The 21,813-nt window shown below is 33.8% G+C and overlaps 3 protein-coding genes and 1 long non-coding RNA gene across 4 annotated transcripts; 3 read left to right on the top strand and 1 right to left on the bottom strand.

Annotated features, from left to right (window-relative positions):
* Window positions 1-1,128: 1,128 nt before the first annotated feature.
* LOC104904354 (glycine-rich RNA-binding protein 7) lies at window positions 1,129-2,283 on the top strand. The gene is made up of 2 exons (XM_010692580.4): window positions 1,129-1,338; window positions 1,574-2,283. The coding sequence occupies exons 1-2, from the start codon at window positions 1,225-1,227 to the stop codon at window positions 1,955-1,957; spliced, it is 498 nt and encodes a 165-aa protein (XP_010690882.1). The 5' UTR covers window positions 1,129-1,224; the 3' UTR covers window positions 1,958-2,283.
* Window positions 2,284-10,551: 8,268 nt separating this feature from the next.
* Window positions 10,552-11,727, top strand: LOC104904353 (glycine-rich RNA-binding protein). The gene is made up of 2 exons (XM_010692579.3): window positions 10,552-10,743; window positions 11,023-11,727. Exons 1-2 carry the CDS (start codon window positions 10,636-10,638, stop codon window positions 11,425-11,427), a joined length of 513 nt encoding a protein of 170 aa, XP_010690881.1. The 5' UTR covers window positions 10,552-10,635; the 3' UTR covers window positions 11,428-11,727.
* A 1,060-nt stretch (window positions 11,728-12,787) lies between these two features.
* Window positions 12,788-21,707, top strand: LOC109136142 (uncharacterized). The gene is made up of 4 exons (XR_007269605.2): window positions 12,788-13,254; window positions 17,747-17,823; window positions 20,223-20,277; window positions 21,263-21,707. It is a non-coding gene; the product is annotated as an uncharacterized LOC109136142 (long non-coding RNA).
* LOC104904352 (protein RADIALIS-like 2) lies at window positions 14,557-16,375 on the bottom strand. The gene is made up of 2 exons (XM_010692578.4): window positions 15,917-16,375; window positions 14,557-14,802 (listed from the first exon to the last, which is right to left on the bottom strand). The coding sequence occupies exon 1, from the start codon at window positions 16,194-16,196 to the stop codon at window positions 15,948-15,950; it is 249 nt and encodes an 82-aa protein (XP_010690880.1). The 5' UTR covers window positions 16,197-16,375; the 3' UTR covers window positions 14,557-14,802; window positions 15,917-15,947.
* Window positions 21,708-21,813: the final 106 nt, after the last annotated feature.

Genomic DNA, 21,813 nt, shown 5'->3' with positions numbered 1-21,813 from the left:
TTTCGTAAGACTATCGAGTAATTTTTTGAATTTGTCCGTCGTCGTTCGAGAATCAAGAAAACAAGGAAAAGAGAAGAAAAAGAATACCTAAATTAGTGTTAGGCTAGAGTAAAATCGAACGGACTTGTCAAAAAAAGTTAAGTATCAGGTTCGTCTAATCTTATGTTAAAATTAGACCACCTATTTTAATAATTGGTGTAGGAACTACTCCCTCCGATCCTTATTAGTTTACCTGTTTCTTTTGCACAAAGTTATTAGAGAAATAATATTGTGTGACATCGATGAAAATAGAAACTATTATTTTATGTTATAGTTAAATGCATATGTAGTATTAGAAACTAATAAGGAACCTCAAAAAAAAAAAACGCGTAAACTAATAAAAATCGAAAATTGTATATTTTATAACAGATGAAGTACTTCCTCTGTCCCATAATATAGTGCTTGCATTCCTCTTTGGGTGTCCCAAAATGTTGTGCCTATTCTTTTTTATCAATTTGTTTGGACTAAATTATCATTCATTTCTACATAAAACTTTTCAAAATACCCCTACTTTCTTTTAAAATATGTGCCCCTATTTATTGTTTTACACCATTCCAAGGTATATTTATTGCTCTTTCATTTTATTTTAAAAGAAAAAGAAGAAAAAAACTAATTCAAAGACAAAAATACCCAATAAACATTTACTTAAATATATATTTTTATGAAATCCTAAAACTCTTTCCATTTTCCTTAATTCTTGTAAAAAATGAAAAGTGAGCACTATATTATGGGACGGAGGGAGTATTAAATTTGGACTGAAGGGAAGCACCAAAGGGCAAATGTGGCTAATTGGGTCCCATCACTACTTACTCACTCATTATCACTAGTCATAAAAATCTCAAAAAGAAAAGATAATGGAGAGAGCATCTTCCTCCCAAAAAAATATCTTCTCTTCCAAATGTTGACTAAACCCCCACGATCACGAGCGTAAAACCCAAGGTAAGATCACAAGATATTTTTATACACCTCAATCTCAAAAAAATATCTTCTTTAACCAAACCAAAGTTCACATCTAACTCAAATCTCCAAACCCTAGTTAATCCTCCAAACCCTACCTCTCCCCCTCACCCCTACATATACACCACTCTCTCCTTCAATCTTCTTCATCACTCTCATTTTCTCTTTCACTATTTTCTTGTTCAAAAATTTAGGGTTTCCTCATTTTCTCTCTCCTCTTCCTCAAAAATGGCCGCAGCTGATGTCGAATACAGATGCTTCGTCGGCGGCCTTGCATGGGCCACCGATAGTCAAGCTTTGGAGAATGCTTTTGCTCAATATGGAGATGTCGTTGATTCGAAGGTTTCGTGTTACTAAATTACAAACAATGATGAAAAAAAAAACTCTGTTACTTTGATTCTGTTCTAAATCTCTCTGTTACTTCTTGTTACTTGATCTTGTGTTATTTTTTCATGAAATCCGGCAACGGTATGTCCATGAAACAACGGACGATCATTTTTTTATTATTAATTTTACATTTTCTCCGATTAATTTTGATAGATCTGTGATTAATTTGAGTTTTTTGTCAATTTTTTAGGTTATTCTCGACAGAGAAACAGGCAGATCTAGAGGATTTGGATTTGTGACATTTTCATCAAAAGAAGGACTCGATGCCGCCATTGAAGGAATGAACGGACAAACACTTGACGATCGTCAAATCACCGTTAACGAGGCACAATCTCGCAGCGGTGGAGGTGGCGGTGGTTTCCGCAGTGGTGGTGGCGGAGGATACGGCGGCGGTGGTCGACGTGAAGGTGGTGGTGGAGGTTACGGTGGAGGAGGAAGCAGAGGATACGGTGGTGGAGGTGGTGGTTATGGCGGAGGTCGCCGTGAAGGTGGTGGCGGAGGATATGGAGGTGGTGGTGGTGACCGATACTCTTCCCGTGGTGGTGAAGGAGGAGGAGGAGGATGGAGATCTTAAACTCTTCAAATTGGTCGAGATTAGTGTTTAGCTAATGCTCCGGTTTGATCTATGTTATCGTTACTGTTATCGTTATCGTTATCGCTACTGTTACTGGTGTTATGCTAGGTAGTAAGGTGGTGGTTGTGGTGGTGGATTTAGTTAAGTTTATGTAATGGGTTAAATGAATTTTGATATGAATGGAATTAAAAGTAGGGTGTTCTGGATGTTTGGTTACTTTGAGAGTGGGGATGTAACTGTTAGTTTGTAATTAAAATGAGAGTTTCAGCCTTAGAAGTAATGAAAAATGATTGAATGCCAAAAAAGTGTTTGTTTCTTTGTGCTAATTTTATGTTTATGTTTGTCAAAATTTCTTGGTTAATCTGGGATCTCACTGATCTTGTCCTCAATAATTGGTATAATATGTAAACTAATACGGAGTACTATTTTAAAAAATATGTATTAATTGATTATGTATTATATTGATTGATGTCTAATATTTTTATAAATTCACCCTTATTTTCATTGTGGGTAGTGTATTTAAGTATACTTTTTTTCATAAATTTACACTAAAGGTTGTATATACTAGTGTAATTCATTTTTTCATAAACTAGCTATTTTTTCTCGATTAAAGAACAATATTTTTGACTTATTGAGTATATTATATTATTTTTGTATATTTTTAGTTGTAGTTTTGCTTTTGTGATTCTATTTATTAACTAATTTTGTTGAATTATTTCGCTTCGAAAAATATGGTCACCTGTAAATTCGTCTCAAATGATGCCAATTTTGTTGAATCATTTCCGATTGAAAAATAGTCACCTGTAAATTCGTCTCAAATGATGCAAACTTAAAAATAGAGAGATGGTATGATTTTTGTCACACCTACTTTTTGTGGATCTTGTGATTGATTTTGAAGTAATATGAAATGATATTTTCTGGTACAAGACAAAAACACACTGTTACTGGATAAGGCAGGGGAAACAGTCCGTTGAGGATAAAGATGTTGATTAGGATGTATTATTAGGGGGAAAAGACAACTATTTTTCTAGAAAAAGCTTATGAAAGAAGAAAGGATTAGTACCAAATCTTAGAAATTTCTTCCTTTGTGGTGGTGGCTTATTTGCAATATACCTCAGTCCGTAGTCTCGCACACGGCACACCCAACGTTCTCACATTCTTGTCGCCATAGGCCCACAGTTACTTGGTCCGTCGACGTTAACACATTAGTAGCAACAACGCTAAGTCGCTTACTAAATTTGGTCGATGTTATCGTTACGGTTTAGTCTCGCACATCCAACCTTCTCACGTTATTGGTAACTAGTCTTATATGCACGTGGTCCGTGTAAAAATATGTACAAATTTAAATTAGTTACTAATATTATTGAGTAAATCAGTAATTTTTAAATTTGTAATCGGTTTACTAAATTAGGGATTCTTATTTTTTTTCAAAAATTTAGTTGAGAAGGAATTAATTGATTGTGTCGTATATTTTCATTATTTTCTTTTTCCTATGCCTTTTCTATCTTCTAATTTTTTTATTAATTATGTAGTTGCATTCTTTTTTATATCTTTTTCTCCTCTTTGAATTTTTTCATGTCCTACTCCTATTAACATACTCCCTCCGTCCCAAAATATAGTTCCCATTTTCATATTTAGTTCCACATTTTTCCGTAATTTGTCTAGAAAAATCGTGTTCCATCATTTTTTTTTCTTGAAATTTGTTTTTTCCTTTGTTTATTCAACCAAAATGTTACAATTAATGCTATTTTACCAATTATTCTCCACTCTTTCTCATAAAATCATCTTTTCCCATACAACATTTATTTAAATAAACAAAAAATCTTTACTATCCCTCTTAGATTCTACTTGCATAAATTACCGTGAAAAAAGGAAAATGGGAACTATATTTTGGGACGGAGGGAGTATATAGTCGGCAAGTTGAACGGACTCGAAATACCTGACCCCAGACTCGTTTCCCCCGAATGATCCGTCCCGAGACTCGTTGTAATAGCCCTGTTTTTAAGAACCTTTATTTAAAAGCTTGTGGATAAGCATTACCATTCTTAATGGTTAAGAAAGCTTGTGGATAAGCATTACATCTTATATGGTTAAGAAAGCTTGTGGATAAGCATCATCATTCTTAATGGTTAAGAAAACTTGTGGATAAGCATCATCATTTTTAATGGTTAAGAAAGCTTGTGGATAAGCATCATCATTCTTAAGGGTTAAGAAAGCTCAAAGAGGATAAGAACCATCATTCTTATTAGCTAAGAAGGCTTTGGAAACCAATAGATAAGTTAGAAAGTCCTTGAGAGCCTTAAACATTAAGATTATGAAAATCGTTTGGAGATTGTTTTATCGGGTAGCGATGAACTTCCAGTTAAAGAGCCATTTGGGATTGAATCCGAGCTCAGAACCCAACCAAACTTGATATATGACATGCTTGGGATGTCTTAAGGTTAAAATGGTCATTTATCCCCAAGAATTACGTGGCTTCATAAGGTAAATTGCTTACATAGTAAAACCTGGCCAGCTGAAATTACAGCTCAGACCTATCCTCAAAGAAAGCTGCTTAGCAGCTACTTAAGTGTCGATCTCTCAAAGAACTTTTTATGCATGAAAGCCAACACCTTAGGCTAACACCTCAAGCAAGAATCACCAAAAACTCCAAGAAACCGACCTTGCCCAGAAGAGGTTTCCCTCCCCTGGGGTACCGCCAGAACAGACTATAAAAGCTGTTCTGGATTTTCGTCTCTTTTCTCTTTTAATTCTTCCTCTTGGACACCCACTTTTCTTTACATAGAACTCTTCTAGACATCCATACAAAGTAGTTCAAGCTTTGGTTCCAATCTTTAGACCTTAAACTCATATAGAAAACCTTGCTGAAAGATCACATAAGTTGCTGTAAGTTCAACAGTTTACACCTCTTGTATTTAAGCTTAGTTTTTCATATCTATAAGCTTGTTGAAACTATATTTAGCATTTTATACATTCAGGGGAAGCTGTAGGAGTAGTTAACCAATGGATTAAGGAATTTCGTGGCTTTAAGCATCCTTAGTTAAGGTACACACTTAGTTTGGTTTTACCCTAGAGATTTCCATACCTATAGTTAGGTGATTGTTTCTTTCTAGTGTAAAGCATGTTTATGAAATGAATTTACTTATGATTGTGTTTTATTATGTGTATATTGAGTATATTAATTGAGTATACATGCTAAGGTTCATTAGAGATGTTTCATTTGACCTAAACAACACTTATACACTAAGTCATTACGATTATGATTCTTAATGGAATGTGTTTAGTACATGGACTTGTGGAGTAATTATGATGATTAAGGTGGAGTTGTTATGTTATTGTTGTTGTTGAGTTGTTGTGGTGGTTGTGGTGAAGTTGTTGTGGAGTTGCTATTGTTGTTGTTGCTCTGTTGTAGTAGTGTTGTTGGGTTATTGTTGTTCTGTCATTGTGGTTGTGGTGGAGTTGCTGTGAAGCTGTTGCCTATTGTTGTTGTTGTATCGTTCTTATTGGATAGTCTTGTTGATGATGCGAGGAAGTCCTAATCTTAGAATTGGGAAACTGTTATAATTATTGTAGTTGGAGTTGATATGTATGAAGTCGAGTTATGAGTTATGGGAATGACTTCATTAATTTCTATTTGCGGGATTCAGTTTTATTAGCATAATGGTTGCGTTAAAGAAGATAATTAGAATAGTTAAGATTGGTTGTTGATTATTGTTATTGTTATGAGGTGATTATTGGAGGATGATTTTGGAATGGAGTATCATTCGGAATTATGAAGGAGATTATAATGTTGGAATTGATATATTGGTTAAGGATTTGAGTGCAACATAGAAATCAGTTTATTGAGGTTTATTTACGAGTCGAGCTAGCTTTATATTCTCAATATAATTGTTGGTAGCACAATTAGGTGCTTGATTTAGGTACAGTTGTGAGTTATGTTTAGTTTGTTTAGTTATATAATTTGGAATTATGATTATGAATTGGGATGCAAGTCGATGTAGCTAATATCATCGAAGTTATAGATATTAATTAAGGATTAAGGAAATTAGAATGTTAAAGGTTGATAATTTGTGAATTGGGAATTAGTTTAAGTTTGGTTATTGATTATTGATGTTATCGTGAGATGGTTGTTGGAGAATGGCTATGTAGACGTATATAATTCAAGATGATATGGGAAATCAAGTTATGATGCTTGGAGGTTTCGTATAATTGTTATAGAGTTGAGGTAACCTTTGGGTTCAGCAAAAATTATTTAAATGCTCCCGTGGCGTTATATTGAATTTTGGATATCATATATGTTTGTGGTAATGGCCATGATTATAGATACATCTCTTGAGTTAGTTGTGAATTGCTATTGGATTGTTATAAAAGTATCATTTTGTTCAATTATCGAAATCGTTCGAAAATACTATATTTCTCAAAATATGATTTGGTATGATAATGAGGAAATGATTCAGATATGAGTTAAGACCAGATAAGGCGAATATGGTGTTATGTTATGAGTATTGAGGATTCAAGTATGAATCATTAAATATCTTATTTTATAAATATGAAAGTGAGGCATGAATAGGCACCCCGAGTTAGGGCGGGTAGAGTCCCTAGCTGTTGCCTTCCAGGAAGGGCGAATCCTGGCGTTATAGGACATGTCCGGGTAAGTCTTGCAAGCATAACAATAAAAGGCTGGGTGACGACCCTCAATAGTTTGGAGACAGCTGGTACTGCGTGGTACCCCTCTCCACTCGCGTTCATGCCAAACGATTGATTTTGTGAAATATTAACTGAGTTGAGTGTGATTATCTGTTACTATAACTATGTGTTAGTTTTCAAAATACACCTAAACTTGTATTTTCTATTACACAGTGTGTACTCAGCTTTGCTGATAGTGTTGTCATTTCTGTGGCCTGTCACTTGGTGGGTGGCAGAGTGAAATATCATTGCAGGTTTGGTGTTGTGAGCTCAGGATTCCGAAGTGAAGCAAGAGAAAGTTGTTGTCGTAGCTTATGGATTGAGTTTGTATTTTAGATAGTCAATTAAGGAATAGTTTCTGATATATTTCATTGTATACAATATTTGGGAATATTAGTCGAGATATCGGTGTAATTGAAGTCTTATATAAAGGATTTTGTTTTGTGGGCCAATGACCCACAGGTCCAAGATCGTTTTCTAGGTTATGTTTCCGCTGCGAGTAAATGTTTAATTCGAGGCTTACTAAACATTGATTGTGATTAGTGAATCTTAAGTGTGCTTACCTAGCAGCTCGGGAAAACAGGCTGTTATACTCGTTTTCACCAGAATAACTAAGACTTATGTTGACTCGATAACCCGACCTGAAAGCTAATAGACCGAACCCAAATCTACAGGCTTGGAAGTCACTCATCCCGAAAGTTAATACACCTTAATAGGAAGTGACTCGACCCGAATTTGACCCAATAATGATGATCGAACCTGACCTAAAATGTTGTCATATTAGTTACTTTTAAAAAAATTTGAGGAAAAAATTGTCATGAAAAACTATATATGATTTTGCCACTATCCATTAATTAATTAACTTACACTCGTTAGTCGTATATGTGTTTTATTTATTTGCGACATTGGAAAACCGATTTAACCCGACCATATGCGACCCGAAATCTTAGGGACTTGAGATCGACTCGTACTAGAATGGATCTGAACCGACTCAAACACAAAGTTGACCCGATTATGACCCGCCTGGTATGACTCGTTTGCCATCTTTATTAATATATAAGTAGAGATACCATGACTTTTTTTAGTAATAATGTTTTCTTATAGGTATAATACATTTATGAGTATTTTTAGATTTTGACTATTTGTATTTACTTATATACAAAACAATCTTAACCATAAATATTTAAAATTGGAAAAATTATAAATAAGAAAGAACAATTCAAGTTTCATGAAATACATAACATTTCAAGAAAGTAGGTCTATTATATTATGGTCTTGTTCTTTTGGCCTTATTTTCAGTTAAGTTTAGCTAAGATCAGTTAGTTTTCTCTCACAGTTTCTATTCATATTAGTTCATTTCAGCGCAATTCAGTTCAATTCAGTTTTACCTAAGTCAGTCCAAAAGAACAGGGCCTTTATAAAGACTATAATAGTTCTCATAAAGTTTCAAGGAAAAACGGTGTTGAATGAATATATGAGTATGTGACTATCAATCTACTACATTGTACAAAAAAAAAAATACTATCAATCAAAGCATTGTCCTAATATAAAAAACAATTCTATTACCAAAAGTGTTGATTACATTGTGCATCTTTTGAAACCTCGCAAAATCTGATTCATCTAAATACACATCTAATAATCTCTTACTGACAAAATTTTAATTTTTGACCAAGCCCACCGTTTCTCTTTTTACCAAGTAACAACTGGACCTATATAGATAAATTTCATATTCAAGTCCAAGTTTGATGTACAAAGTGATAGAGTATATGGTTGAGGCCCCAGGAATAGACCCCTCATACTTGGCACGAAATATTCCACTGAGAAAGGAAGTTTGGATGAGATTCGAACCCGTGACCTTTTTGTCACGCTGACTCTTGATACCATGTCGAGGGACCAACTCAACCAAAAACTTAAGCTGATGGTTGAGGCCCTAGGAATAGATCTATACTATATCACAAATATATAATATGTTCATATTAGAGAGTGACATGACTTATAACATACCTGATTTACATCTCTCTTCCACTCTCCCTCTATGAAACATCTCTCTTCCACTCTCCCTCTATGAAATGCATCTCTCGTCAGCTATGGGGTATGTCTCTCTCTTCTAGCATCATATGTGATTCCATTGGTGTCTGTCTCTACATCGTACGTTATGTCAATTGGCGATATCATCGGTGCCGGTATCTCAAGTGTCTTACCCATCTTACTCATGTCTTCACGAATTTACCCATTTTCATTCACTAATTTCCACCATGGGGGATAATTGAAATCAAGTAGTAAGTTTACAATTTTAGTGGAAAAATGAAGAAATTAGATGCTAATTGTTTGACAACTCTTCAACAGCAAGATATAGGGATAAGTGTCAATTTAGTTTAAGTTGTGCAAAGTTGTCAGTTTCAATATTGAAATCAAGTAGTAAGTCTCCATTCCACTAACAATAATAAAGCTCATATCAATACTCCTTTTGATTTTATTAATTTATCCACTTTTCCTTTTAGGTTTGAAGGGGATAAATACGGCGTGAAGAGATTATTAATTTAAATTATGAAAAGAGTACAAGATGATAATTGCAATGGCATCTTTCTTTAATTCAATGTCTTTGTGCTAAGGGTGATAATTGGTCCATGAAAATGAAAAATGAGTAGTTTATAAATAAAAAGCATGGGATGATATTATTTGTAACAAATTTCTCAATCATGGTCTAAGAAAAACACTAAGCCACTATTGTAAATAAGAAAGAAAAATGATGAATCTTTCTTTTATGAGAGTGTTTAGGTAAAAAAAAAAAAAAAAGGAGAGAGTTGAGGCAAAATAAATGTTTGACTACTCTAAAGTTTTAATAAGAGAGTTTGGTTGAGAATGAATCGAAAGCGATGTTTTAATTTAATGAGCTAATTTTGAAATAAATAGCAGAACTTTTTAGCGGAGTTATTTATGAAATAAGTGGTGAAGTGACATTTTTGTTTTAAAGTTATTCATTATTACTATTCCATTACAAAGTATTCTGCAAAAATCCTTTATGGATAAACTATCCCAAGTGTAAACAATTCACACAATCTAGAAGTCAAACTAATTAATACAATACACTAAAATTAATAGTTAATGCAAAGAAGTTGCAACTAAAAACTATTCCTTCCAGACTTGTTTTAACAACTACATTATGTTTTACATAGAAGTTTTAACAATATTACTTTTCAACTATTATAGGATTATGTTTTGACCTATTTTACATAAAATAACGAGACCAAGTAAAAAAAAGTATCTTTAAATGGAAAAAGAAAAAAAGTAATATGATAATTTTCTGGTGAGCTAAATACTCTAAACAAGAAAACTTTATTCAAAGTAGCATTAAAAAAGACTTGCATTTTAAAAAAAAATATATACTCCATCCATCTCATTTTATAGTTTTCGTTTCACTTTGGGCACGAAAATTAAGAAAATCACGATTATTATGTACTTGTATTAAAATTAAGAAAATTATTGGATCGAATTCAAATATCTTTTTCTCGATCCAAAATTTCGGATCGAATCAGACATCCAAAATGAACACCCTAACAAAATAAGGCCTTTATCTAGACTATTTTAGGGATTAGAGCTTTACACTTTTGCAAATTTCCCAATAGGCCAAGGCAACCCATACACACCTTTAGTCCTTTACCAACCGAAAGTGGGGAAATGGTCATATGACAAATAAATACTCCCTACTAAAGCCCACGATCACAAAACATAAAGCAAAAGATAAGATCACTCACACTATCACACAGATATTTTTCTCAAATCTCAGAATATCCTATTTAACCAAGGTTACGTACAACTTGCATCTAAATTAACCATAGTCAATACTTTAAACGGCATAACATCTACACCCTCAAACCCTAACATCTCCTATATAAACATCATTTCATCCCCAATTCTTCTTCGTGCTCTTCTTCACTTTCTTCATTTCAACAATTTTCTAGGGTTTCATATTTTCTCTCTCCTCAAAAAAAATGTCAGAAGTCGAGTACAGATGCTTCGTCGGCGGCCTTGCTTGGGCCACCGATGACCGATCATTGGGCAGTGCTTTCTCTCAGTATGGAGATGTCGTTGATTCGAAGGTTTCTTGTTACTAAATCTCAAAAACAAAAAAAAAAGTTTCGTTGATTCGATGAATTGTGTTACTTTGATCTGAAAATTCTGTTCTGTATACTGTTACTATTGTTACTATTGTTACTTGATCTGTTCTTTTATGATGATATCCGGAAACGGTATGTCCATTTCAGAACGAACGATGATCAATCAATCAATTTTAATCAATTTTTTTCCAGTTTTTTTTTCTGTAATTCATTAGTAGATCTATAATCTAACATCGTTTTTTTTTTTTCGATTTTTTTTAGGTTATTCAAGACAGAGAAACAGGTAGATCTAGAGGTTTTGGATTCGTTACTTTCTCATCAAAAGAAAGCCTCGACGCTGCAATTGAAGCAATGAATGGATCTGAACTTGACGGACGTCAAATTACCGTTAACGAGGCGCAATCTCGTGGTGGCGGAGGTGGTGGAGGCGGTGGATTCCGCGGTGGAGGTGGTGGTGGAGGTTACGGTGGACGTCGTGAAGGTGGTGGTGGAGGATACGGAGGTGGTGGTGGAGGATACGGTGGACGTCGTGAAGGTGGTGGTGGAGGATACGGTGGTGGTGGTGGAGGATATGGTGGTGGTGGAAACCGTGGTTATGGCGGTGGAGGTGGTGGTGGTGACCGTTACTCTCGTGGTGGTGGATCTGATGGAAACTGGAGGAATTAGGATATTTTAGATTTTTTTTGTTTTTAATTTGGGCTTTTGTTTGGGCCTATTGGGCTTTTGATTGGGCCTTTGGGGTTGGAAAAAAGCTGGATCTATGTTACTGTTTTTGAGTTGTTATTGGGGTACTGTTTACTGTTACTGTTAATTTTGATCGCTGGTTAATTTGTGGTGTTCTTCTTGGGTGATTTGAGTTTACTATAGAGAGTGGGATGTTACTGTTAGTTTGTAATTAAAACGAAAGTTTCAGTCTCGAATTAATGAAATGATTGAATGCCAAATATCAATTATTTTCCTTGTCAATTTTGTTCAGCTTTTGTTAATTGCTAATACTATTTGTTTTATATTATTTTCAACGATTTGAAATAAAGAGTGATTAGAAATTGTCTAAATAATATGAATTAGAGGTAGTATTTATTTCTCTTTTTGAGTTATTGTATGAAGGGTTTATTTGGTTTTATGGATAATATTTTTTAAAATGAGTTTCTAAGGAAAATATTTTTTCAATTGGAAAATATAAAAAAAAATTGATCTTTCTTTATTTTGATGAAAAACTACTTATCATAACTGATTTTCTAATCCACGAAAAAATGAGTACTAATTCGATGTGGTAGGACCCTTTTATTCGATGTGCAATACGTTATTTTCGCAATAATTGTGTGATTTATAATGGTAGGAATAATTCTCTTGTTATTTTAATGGTATTTTTGAGTTTACATATTGGTTATATACTGTTTGATGTATCTTCTTTTAGTTACAGAAAATTACACAATTACATTCTTAAAAATTTGATGAGATTTTAAATCAGAATGTGGGACCCTTGTTGAAACTACAATTTTTTTTTTTTGGAAATTTAGCATAGAAAGTAATTTTGTTTTCTTGATAAAAAAGGTTAGTACCGTAAGTGTACAACTATATATACGAAATTTTCCTAAAGTGGTCCTCATATAATCTCATTCATATAATTAATGTGGTTTCTCATATATGAAAATTTTGGAAGGGACGAGGTTGAATTGGAAAAGAATTTTGATGGTGATGGGTTGGATATGATCATTGTGATAATTCGACTTAAATTTGAAAATTCGTAGAATATTTTTATTAATAATGTAATTATATCATTAATTCAAGTCTACTTTTAGAATTTGTCTATTTCGACAAGGATAGGTTTGTACTAATTTTTTTTTATCAGTGTGGTACCCATTACGTTTCTTTGGATTGAATTAACGAAAATTTAGTTTACTTGAAACAAATCCAGTTTAGGACAAGAATTTATATTTAGTTTGAAATAAGCTTTAACAACTCTTATGTTCGAGAATTTCAGAATGAATAAGAAAAGCCAACTCATGTTTCCCCTCCATTTTCATTACGAAGATGTTTCACGTCAAGATCCGTTGCTCAAATCGAACCAACGTTTTCAATTCAATGTAATTAATTTCCTCTCACAGTTTTCATTTCAGTTCAGGTTAAGTTCAATTCAAAAGAACGTAATCTTTATTTAATTTTAGATTATACAATCGGGAGTATTGTCAATTTGTCACTGGTCGATTACTCCACGTCTACACCCTCTCACATTCTCAAGCTCTATACAATACTTGTACCAAATTCATAAACTCAACACCTATTCATCTATTCTTTCTATTTCCCCCTTTATAATTACGCTCATTTGATCGGCTTGATATGAATTCCAACATAACATTTCAAACTTCCCGCCATTTCTCGCTCATCTTCCTCGATCACAAAATTGCTCAATTCCACTCAAGAAAATCACAACCTCATTGAAATTAATCAGTTCAAGCTTTGATCATAATCTCAATTACACACGAGTTACAGGTGAGATATCTTCAATATTATTATTTTAATTAGATTATCTTCAATCTTTTGTTTCGGATAATACTGGTATATCGTAATACGAAATTTGCAGATTCTTTCCGAAAATTTCATAACAATGTCAATTCGTACTACATCGAATAGCGTAACTGTAACAATCTGATCATCGTCTCATTAGAAGTAATAAATATTGATAGTTTATTAAATCTCAGAGGTTACAGGTGCAATTTTGTCTAACCCTAGCTTTAGATCACCTTCAAAAAATTTCTATCTATTTCTATATGTTGGTAGATTCGTCTCAACATGTATTTCGCTATTACGTGATTATAGATATGAATAGTTGCAAATTGGCCTTGAATTTATTATATGCGGCTTTGGTTTTATTTGCACTTTACTTTTGTTATCTTTAGGTTTTTGTATTCTTTATTTCCTTTTCCTGATTATTCTTCTATCTTTTGTTAGTTTTTTTTGTTAAGGAGAAACAAACTAGGATTGAATCCTAGGATAGAACTAACGTACAACATTCTTTCGGATGATGGTAGAAAATAGTAAATCAGAAGAAGAAAACCAATATAAAAGTGATGGAGCATCATGACCCCTATAGGACATAAAATTCGCCGCTTGATTAGCTTCACGAAAGCAATGATTAACAGACACCTCTTGAAACTTCTTCAGCTCCTTCTCGTAATTTGTGGAATGTTATAGTGTTTAATTAGTTAGTTTTTTTTTTAATCTAGTAGTTATGTTTTTCGTAGTTTTATTTTTGATTTAAGTTATTTGTGGAGGTCTTAGCAGTTAGCTCTATGTTTGCATTATCGACTAATACCAATCCAACCCATTTCATGAATAAAATGTGATCGATAAACAACCAACAAAATTACTCGTTACAAATAACATCTTATTGTTGCATTGATGTATATATAGATGTTGACTAATCTTTATCCCGCTAACATTGAACTTGGTAGAATGGAATAGTTGATCAATTGAAAAATGAGATTATTCAAGAATGCACATTGATTGAAGCGTCCATCATATTTAACTCAATCAATTGTCCAACTTAGAACTGTATATACAAATACAAAGTTATATCGAAATGAAGGTGGGGTTAGTTTGAGGCTAGAGCTTGATTTTATCGTACTTTTGATCTCATAATTAGTTTCAGAGTCATTGTATTCTAGGATGTTTTGGGTTGTCTATGCAGTTTTGTTTCCTTGAAGGAAATTCTGCTTTCAAATTGTGATGTAAAACACTATGTAAGTCTTCTTGATAACTGAAATGGAAGCAATTTTACTTCATACAATTGCGTAATCACAACATAAATAACATTTGGCTTTAATTAACAATCTCTCATACATAACTAGGAACGAAGATCGCAAATTAGGAATTTGTTACATTGCTGCAATACTACTCTAATAGAACACTTGGTACTTAGGAAAATTAAATCCAGTTGCTTTAATTAACTAGGTGTTAATGAACAGCAGGTCATTAATCAATTGTTTTATTCAATGAGATGAGATAGATCTTCAACAGAGCACTATAGATTCTTCAATCCTGCACAAGAATACAAAGACTAATGTTAGAAGTAAGATTGATACTTACTATTATTGGAATACAAGTAGCATTTGTTTTTTAACTTATCTATAATTGTGTTGTCATTAGTTGTTGTATTGTGAATTTTTTGTATTAATCTAATCTAATGTTTGTGTTACTCGATGTTAATGGTTGCATAATTGGGCATGTGAGATGCCTTTCCATTGTAGGTGCCAAAAGTATGATTCCTTTTGCATGATATTTTAATCAATGCTTAGGGATATGCTTCAGTTCTTTATAGTAATCCTGTTAATCTTCATGATAGACTCATAAAATGCATTATAAGTTAAGCTGCTTGCTACTCCCTCCGTCCATAAATAGATATCCCGTTTGAATATTTCGGTCAAACTGATAGAACTTTGACCATAAATTTAAGTTAATCTTCATGCTGATCATGTCATGTTTCTCAAGTATCCGTGTCGAGTTTCAATACTTTGATGTGGGTATAACACTTTGTGCCAAATGATGATTTTTTTTCATAAAGTAGATGAGTCAAACAATAGTGTGTGTATTCATGTGGCCGTGTCCGAGTAACATAGCATGTACACTCTCACCAATGTAAATGTCCTTCAATATGTTTTAAAGCATGAGACTTTTTAACAAATGTGTAACTAAAAATATTAATGATCAAGAAGTCTACTTAAGTCAAACATTAAGTGTATTTGTGGACGAAAGGAATATTAAACTACAAATTTCCCTTAAGAAACAAACAATGTTAGAGTAGGAAAGTAGGTTAGTGGGTCTAAATTTTTAAGCTCAAATTATAAGGTTGAACTTTGCGCTTGGGTTGTTAAGTTAGGCAACCTAAATAAAGTAAATTCAAATCCCACATGAAATTTTGAAGTCTACTTAGTACGTCTCTTATGATAATGACAATGAGTTTAAGATTTCACTTTTATAGTGACCTTTTTGTTTGCTATTTTCATCAGTTTCTTATCTTTTGTTACCAACTATGGAAACAATTCAAAAGCCTTAGTCAAAGATGAAGAAAAGAACCTGAAAACAAACAGAGAATAATTTTCATTTGTGTAAGGTACAATGGAGGGAGATTAGCTAGATTAAGTTTATATTATACCTTTGCTCTGCAAAACTCTAGTCTCCTTGGTTCAATTACCAATATTTCTGTAATTAGGAAAGGGCACTTGGCCAGATTCGATGTTTTTGATGTCCTCCAGAAGGTCCTCATAATGCCTCTTAACTTCTTCAGCAGTTTTACCACCAACCGCCCTGGCTATATTGTGCCAACGATCAGGAGTATCTCTGTCGTAAATAGCCAAGGCTCTTTCGAAGGCTTTGTTTTGCTTCGGAGTCCAAGTGCATCCTGTTCCGCGGGAGGACATTGAGCCTGATGCCATATTGTAATAAGAATGTTAAGAACTTGGTTTAGTTTTGGAGAATGAAGAATAGCCTAAGAATGAGTAGTAGTAATAGCAATGATATGATATGAGAAAGAGCTGATAATGCCTGCTCTTTATAGTGGTGTGGAGTTGAATGTGGGGTAATGCCAGTTGGGCCTAGTTTTTCCCAAAGTTCCTCCAAAAAAATTGTGAAAATATTTCTGTTGATTTGCTTCCCTAAGAACCACAAGAATATGCTGGAGGAAGGAACGGAAAAGGATTTTCCCAGGTTGAAGAATCAGTATCTCATATTACTACTAAATAATCGTCTTGTTTTTCTTTCACATTTTTGCTTACGCATTCCTAACAAGTACATTATTTGCTCATGACATCTTCAAGTTTTTGGCCTCAACATACTCTTTCAAACTGTTAAGTATAGACTATAGTATCATGTACTGGTGATTGCTTATTTCTTAAGTACCTCGAAAGTCAATCATTTTTTGACTTAACATCTAAGATTTCATAATAAAAAGAGACTAAAATTTATGTTATCTAAGATGGAGAATACTACATCTACGAGATAAACAATTTAAAAATATTGTTTGTTGCGGAGTTGGATTCCACTATGAATTAATATCTATCTCTAGTAGGTTGATTACATATTCGGCAGATATATCCATCTTAGGTTCTCAGGTATATTACTCATTGGAAAGAGAGCGTGTTTGGTTTATTGAAGTTGATGTTGTCTTTAATACATGATCTAATCTTAGTTAAGAAGCGCTTAATAAGATAATCAGGGTAATAAATGAAACTTTCTTTAAGTATGCATTTGCTTTCCTAGCTTTCAGGATTTTTATGGTGAGTATACTTTCCCTGATTTTATTAAGTGGGCCTTGGAAGATTCACAATCATTCCACTGACAGAATGGAGAGCTTCACGAGTGAGCACAAGCCACTTAATTCTATACACTACTATTTCTATTGTCAACCAAGTCATTGTGTAGAATATCTTTTCTGGTGCTCCTTATTGCAGATGATCTTTTATTGTACTTATGTCCTGAACAACATTCCAAGCTCTCTAGCTGGCTAGCTTAGTCCGTACAATGATTTCACTTGGAACTCTTACCTCATAGTTTTGTAGATAATGTTAAGTGGAGTGACTTCTTTGGCTGTTTGTACTTCTTTGGATAGGTAGTCTGATCTAATTGTTTGTTGTTGAAACAGCCTAAAATCGCGAAATTAACAGATTAATGTTTTCATTATGTATCGTTTTTGCAATAAGTCTAAGGTGTCGCTGATTGAATTCGCTTTGTCGTTAGCTGTCACTATAGAATGGAGTACTAAAGCCAGTTGTGTTTTTCCTAACTTGTATTCAAGTAATCTGCTAGGAAGTTCTCGTTTATAGCTTGTCTTTAACCATTTATAGTCATTCTCATTTTATGATGAAAAACAGTTCAGAATTTAACCTCGTTTGGTTCAGCATAAAGTTCAGTATGGCTTTGCCCATCACCATGTCTTTTATCTCTAACTAGGTTGTGCTGATTAAACTCCATAATCATATCCCAACAGCTACTTCGATAGTCATGGGCTACCAGATGTACGGACACCTAATGGAATCTTTCACATACAGGACCAATCATATGCAAGTACGTGACAGTTCTCTAACTTGCTTTCTCTTAAAAGATCTTTATGGTTATCTCTAGATCTATACAATTTTGTTAACATTTCACTCTCTAAGGGTGTGTTTTATTCACTTAAACTTTGCTGAATTTATATAAAACTTAGTTTTCCTCAACCTTGTATTTTTTCAAGGTGAAAAGAACGCACCCTAACTAGGTTAGTCACTACTTGTGCATCATCTTAAATGTCACGTCATGCTTGAAAATGTTCTTGATTCTTGGTTGTCAATTGTCATCTGCTTATGTGACTAAACAAGACCTTAACTTGAGCTGATTTAGCAAAACATAGGTGATGAGTAACTGAAATTTTAACAACTAGATTACATCTTGGATGAAGGTGATTATGTTCCTAGAGTCTAACTGTTTCGATCATCGAATATGTCAGCCCGGCCAGAAGGGACCATATTAAGAACAAATATCGATACTAGAGGTGGTAATGCAAAGAGAACAGGATGATAGAAGATTGGTGATGAGAGAGTTTTGGAGTCATATTGCAAGTTGCTTGAATGAGCATAAACCTGAAGATTCTGGTGGGAATTATATGCCAACTAGACTGCACCAAAAACTTGCTCATTACATTTAGAATCAGGATATGTACTCTGGGGATTGCAAGTTGGAGGCTTTAATGGATGATGATGATGATCCATTGTTTTAGGATGTTTCCATAGCCTCTTCTTGATTCAAGTCCCCCTTAACTCCTTAGTCATGCTCAAATGATTGGGTTGAGTAAATAAGAGGAGTGTGTTTGGTTAGCAGAAGTATTTTCTAGTAAATTGGTTTTCACATTCTTTGTTTGGTTGCTAAAGTTTGCAAATTAGTTTTTCCAAGGGCAAAAATTTTATATATTCTTCTACGCTCTTTTCTTTCCTGAATCTCTCCCTTCTTTTACTATTTGCCCTTATCACGCCGACTTTTTTACAAAAGGAACCAAACAACGAAAAACTAAACTGCAAATTTGCAATAGAGTGTCCCCAAAAAAATGTTTTCTAAGGAAAATATTCACCGCCCAACCAAACAACGCGTAAACCCTTATCTTATTGTTGAACCTATGTAGGGGAAGCAGTTATCCTACTAAGATATACAAAAAAAGATGGCAAGGAATGGTAAGTTTGCATTCAGTTCAATTAAAGAAAAATTAAGGGATTCAAACAAGTCTTCTATTCTGTTCCTTGGATATTCAATCATTCATGTTTATACTGTTCCAAGTAGAATATCTGTTGTTGCATTCAAGTTCTGATCAGTTAAAATCTAATAACTTATGATCTCAAGCTTTCGACCTCGAGCCAGAGATGCTGTCAATAAAGGATGCCTGACATACATTGTTAGGGTCTAGTAATCATCAATTGTTTGAAAGTTATTTCCTGCAAGTTTCTAGGTATCTCTTATTGCTGCACAAAGATGCATCTTTTCAATGTCTGTGAGAATCCTTATCATTCAGTCCATTTCATCTAGAATCTATGTATAGTACATGGATTCCTTCTCCACGTCCTCTAGCATATCTCCACTTACCCTGTAACATTTCCTTGTGTATATAATAACCCAACTTCGATTTAGCGAGGTTTTTGATGTCTATACACATCACGTTGGATGAAGAACTAGTTAGCCATTTAGCTAGACTCTAGTTTATTAGACGGCGAACCTTAATTATTGTTCATGTTCATATATGTGTATGTGGCTGATTGTGAAGATTTCGTACGAGTATGCATGAATTACATGAAGAAATTGAGATTAGTGCATATTCTATCAGATTACGACCACCTTTTTTCTATTTGAAGTAAGGGACCAAAGAACATGAACTTTACAGAAAACTTCCACCCAATGTGGCCCTTCAATAGCAACAAGGATGAAATGCTGATACCATTGAGGCGAATCTTTGAAAAGAATTTGAAAATTTTGATGCTATATATTTGATAGGGAGTGGATTGAGTTGAATAAAAGGGTGAATAATTAAACAGTACAAATTGCTTGTTTAACACTCTACATGTGATAACTATAGAGAACTCCTCACACCAAATATCTGCTGATGCAACTCATGCAAGTGATTTTAGTCTTCCAATAGGCGCAATACACTTGAATTTTGATGTTTCATGTTTGAAGCGTGTTTGGTATACTTCATTTGTTTTAAAATACTTGGAATAAAAGTCCTTGGTAGATAGTTTTAGGAGGATGATAAACGAAAATTAAATTTTTGAATTGTTTTATTTATTTTCTGTATTTACTTGTCTTATCGTCCTAATATTGCCTGTCAAGGACCTTGGTTGCACGTATTGTGAAAAAGAAAAGATAATTCTTTTGCATCGATTCCATGATATCGATGAGATTTGAGGATTTGGATTTAAGGTGATAATATTCTGCGAATTTTGCAGGTGACAATCTGATTAGCTTGTATTGTTGTACATGAAAAAACAAGAAGTATCTAAGGTAAATCATTTGTAATCTGTGATTAGTTGAGCTTCTTCCATAATGACTGCAGTACTGAAGTATCATCCCAATTCCTTTTTCCATATATTATTTGTCATGTCTTAAGCTAAAAGATGAGGTCAGGGCATTAAGAACGAACACAACTTATTCCATTACTATTAGTGATTATACTTACAGAAGATTTGGCTAGACAATTTTCAGTTGCTGTGGGGATGGATTCTTGCAAATGTTCCTCTTATTTGTGCAGTCACTCTCATAAAAGTGCTAAAAAGTCACTCTATCTTGTCTCTTGAACTTTAATATCCTGTTCATTCTGCTTCAACTTTTAAGCTAAATGTCTAAATTTTAGATACTTAAGTTTAAGAACATGCTTCTATGGGGGCATATGTCTAATTTTCTTGGCATCGATAATCTCTTTTTAAATCCCGAAAGTTAACTTTATCTACGCAGCAAGTAAATTACCAGTTTAAAAATGTGTTTTGGTTGTTGTTGAGTTGGATACTACCACCTACTTCATCTGTTTCATATTACTCGCTACACTTCTCAATTCACGGACTCATAGGCAATTTTTGGAGAAGAGAGAGGTAGAGAGTAAAAAGAAAAGGGACCCATGTGAGAGGAGAGAGGTATAGAGAGTTTATTGTCCAAAAGGGAAGTGTAGCAAGAAATGTGAAACTTCCCACAATGAAAAGTATAGCGAGTATTATGAAACGGAGAAAGTATTAAAAATTAATCTATAGGTTGTCAATTTACGACTCACCAATATTTTCTCCTTTTAACTCCCTTGCATTTATTCCTTTTCTCAATGGTAAGAAATATATTCACCTCGGGAACCTAATTTGTGATGGCTACATAGTCCATGTCTTTCCTTTATGGCTGAAGCAACATTGCTGTTTGAATGCATGTTCATAAATTGTGATGGCTACATAGTTGTGTCTGGTTTCTGATACCTCCATACTTGATACTTCCATTTCTTTTATTGCAGGGGAAAACTTTGGTATGGGACTTTCATATTACCTGAAATGGAGCTGAATCACGTCAGACTAAAATCATGGGTGAACATTATATGACCAAAAATGTAACTAATCGAGCCCTGTAAATCGCCCGATTGATCAAGCCAATCAGACACAGGTGCCCATAGGGCCAGAGTTGAGCAGCTCAAAAATTGACTTGCTTGCAAGCAAGTGAGGAGATATTAACTATTCAATGCTCTCCTGTAGTTTGGTTGATTATAAGTCTATGATCGAAGCACATTTTATTTGGCTAAATTTTAGTTAGCTAAACGAAACACGAAAGAGATGTGGTCTTATCTAAAAAGTATATTGACCCAAATTCCCCCACTTGAGTCCTGGAACACAAGTTTAGCTAACTAAAATTGTGACAAATGACTTGTTTATATCAATGGCGATTTGTTGTTATTGTTGTTTCTACTTTGTTATTATTATTGTCCAACCCTTTCATTTTTCAATGAAGGTTGCGTCCCTTAGAAAAGATGGACAACTCTTCTATGATATAACTGTAATAGGAACTTTTATG

This window comes from Beta vulgaris, chromosome 9, assembly GCF_026745355.1.
Source record: "Beta vulgaris subsp. vulgaris cultivar EL10 chromosome 9, EL10.2, whole genome shotgun sequence".
NCBI classification, from domain to species: Eukaryota; Viridiplantae; Streptophyta; class Magnoliopsida; order Caryophyllales; family Amaranthaceae; genus Beta; species Beta vulgaris.
The sequence above is the reverse complement of the archived record's forward strand: the minus strand, read 5'-3'. Positions and strand labels throughout refer to the sequence as shown.

Excerpts from the sequence above, each read along its gene's own strand:
- LOC104904353 (XM_010692579.3), top strand. The coding sequence starts at position 10,636 with ATGTCAGAAGTCGAGTACAGATGCTTCGTCGGCGGCCTTGCTTGGGCC. Across the intron at positions 10,744-11,022 it reads GAGATGTCGTTGATTCGAAG|GTTATTCAAGACAGAGAAAC; the intron begins GTTTCTTGTTAC and ends GATTTTTTTTAG.
- LOC104904352 (XM_010692578.4), bottom strand. The coding sequence starts at position 16,196 with ATGGCATCAGGCTCAATGTCCTCCCGCGGAACAGGATGCACTTGGACT.
- LOC104904354 (XM_010692580.4), top strand. The coding sequence starts at position 1,225 with ATGGCCGCAGCTGATGTCGAATACAGATGCTTCGTCGGCGGCCTTGCA. Across the intron at positions 1,339-1,573 it reads GAGATGTCGTTGATTCGAAG|GTTATTCTCGACAGAGAAAC; the intron begins GTTTCGTGTTAC and ends TCAATTTTTTAG.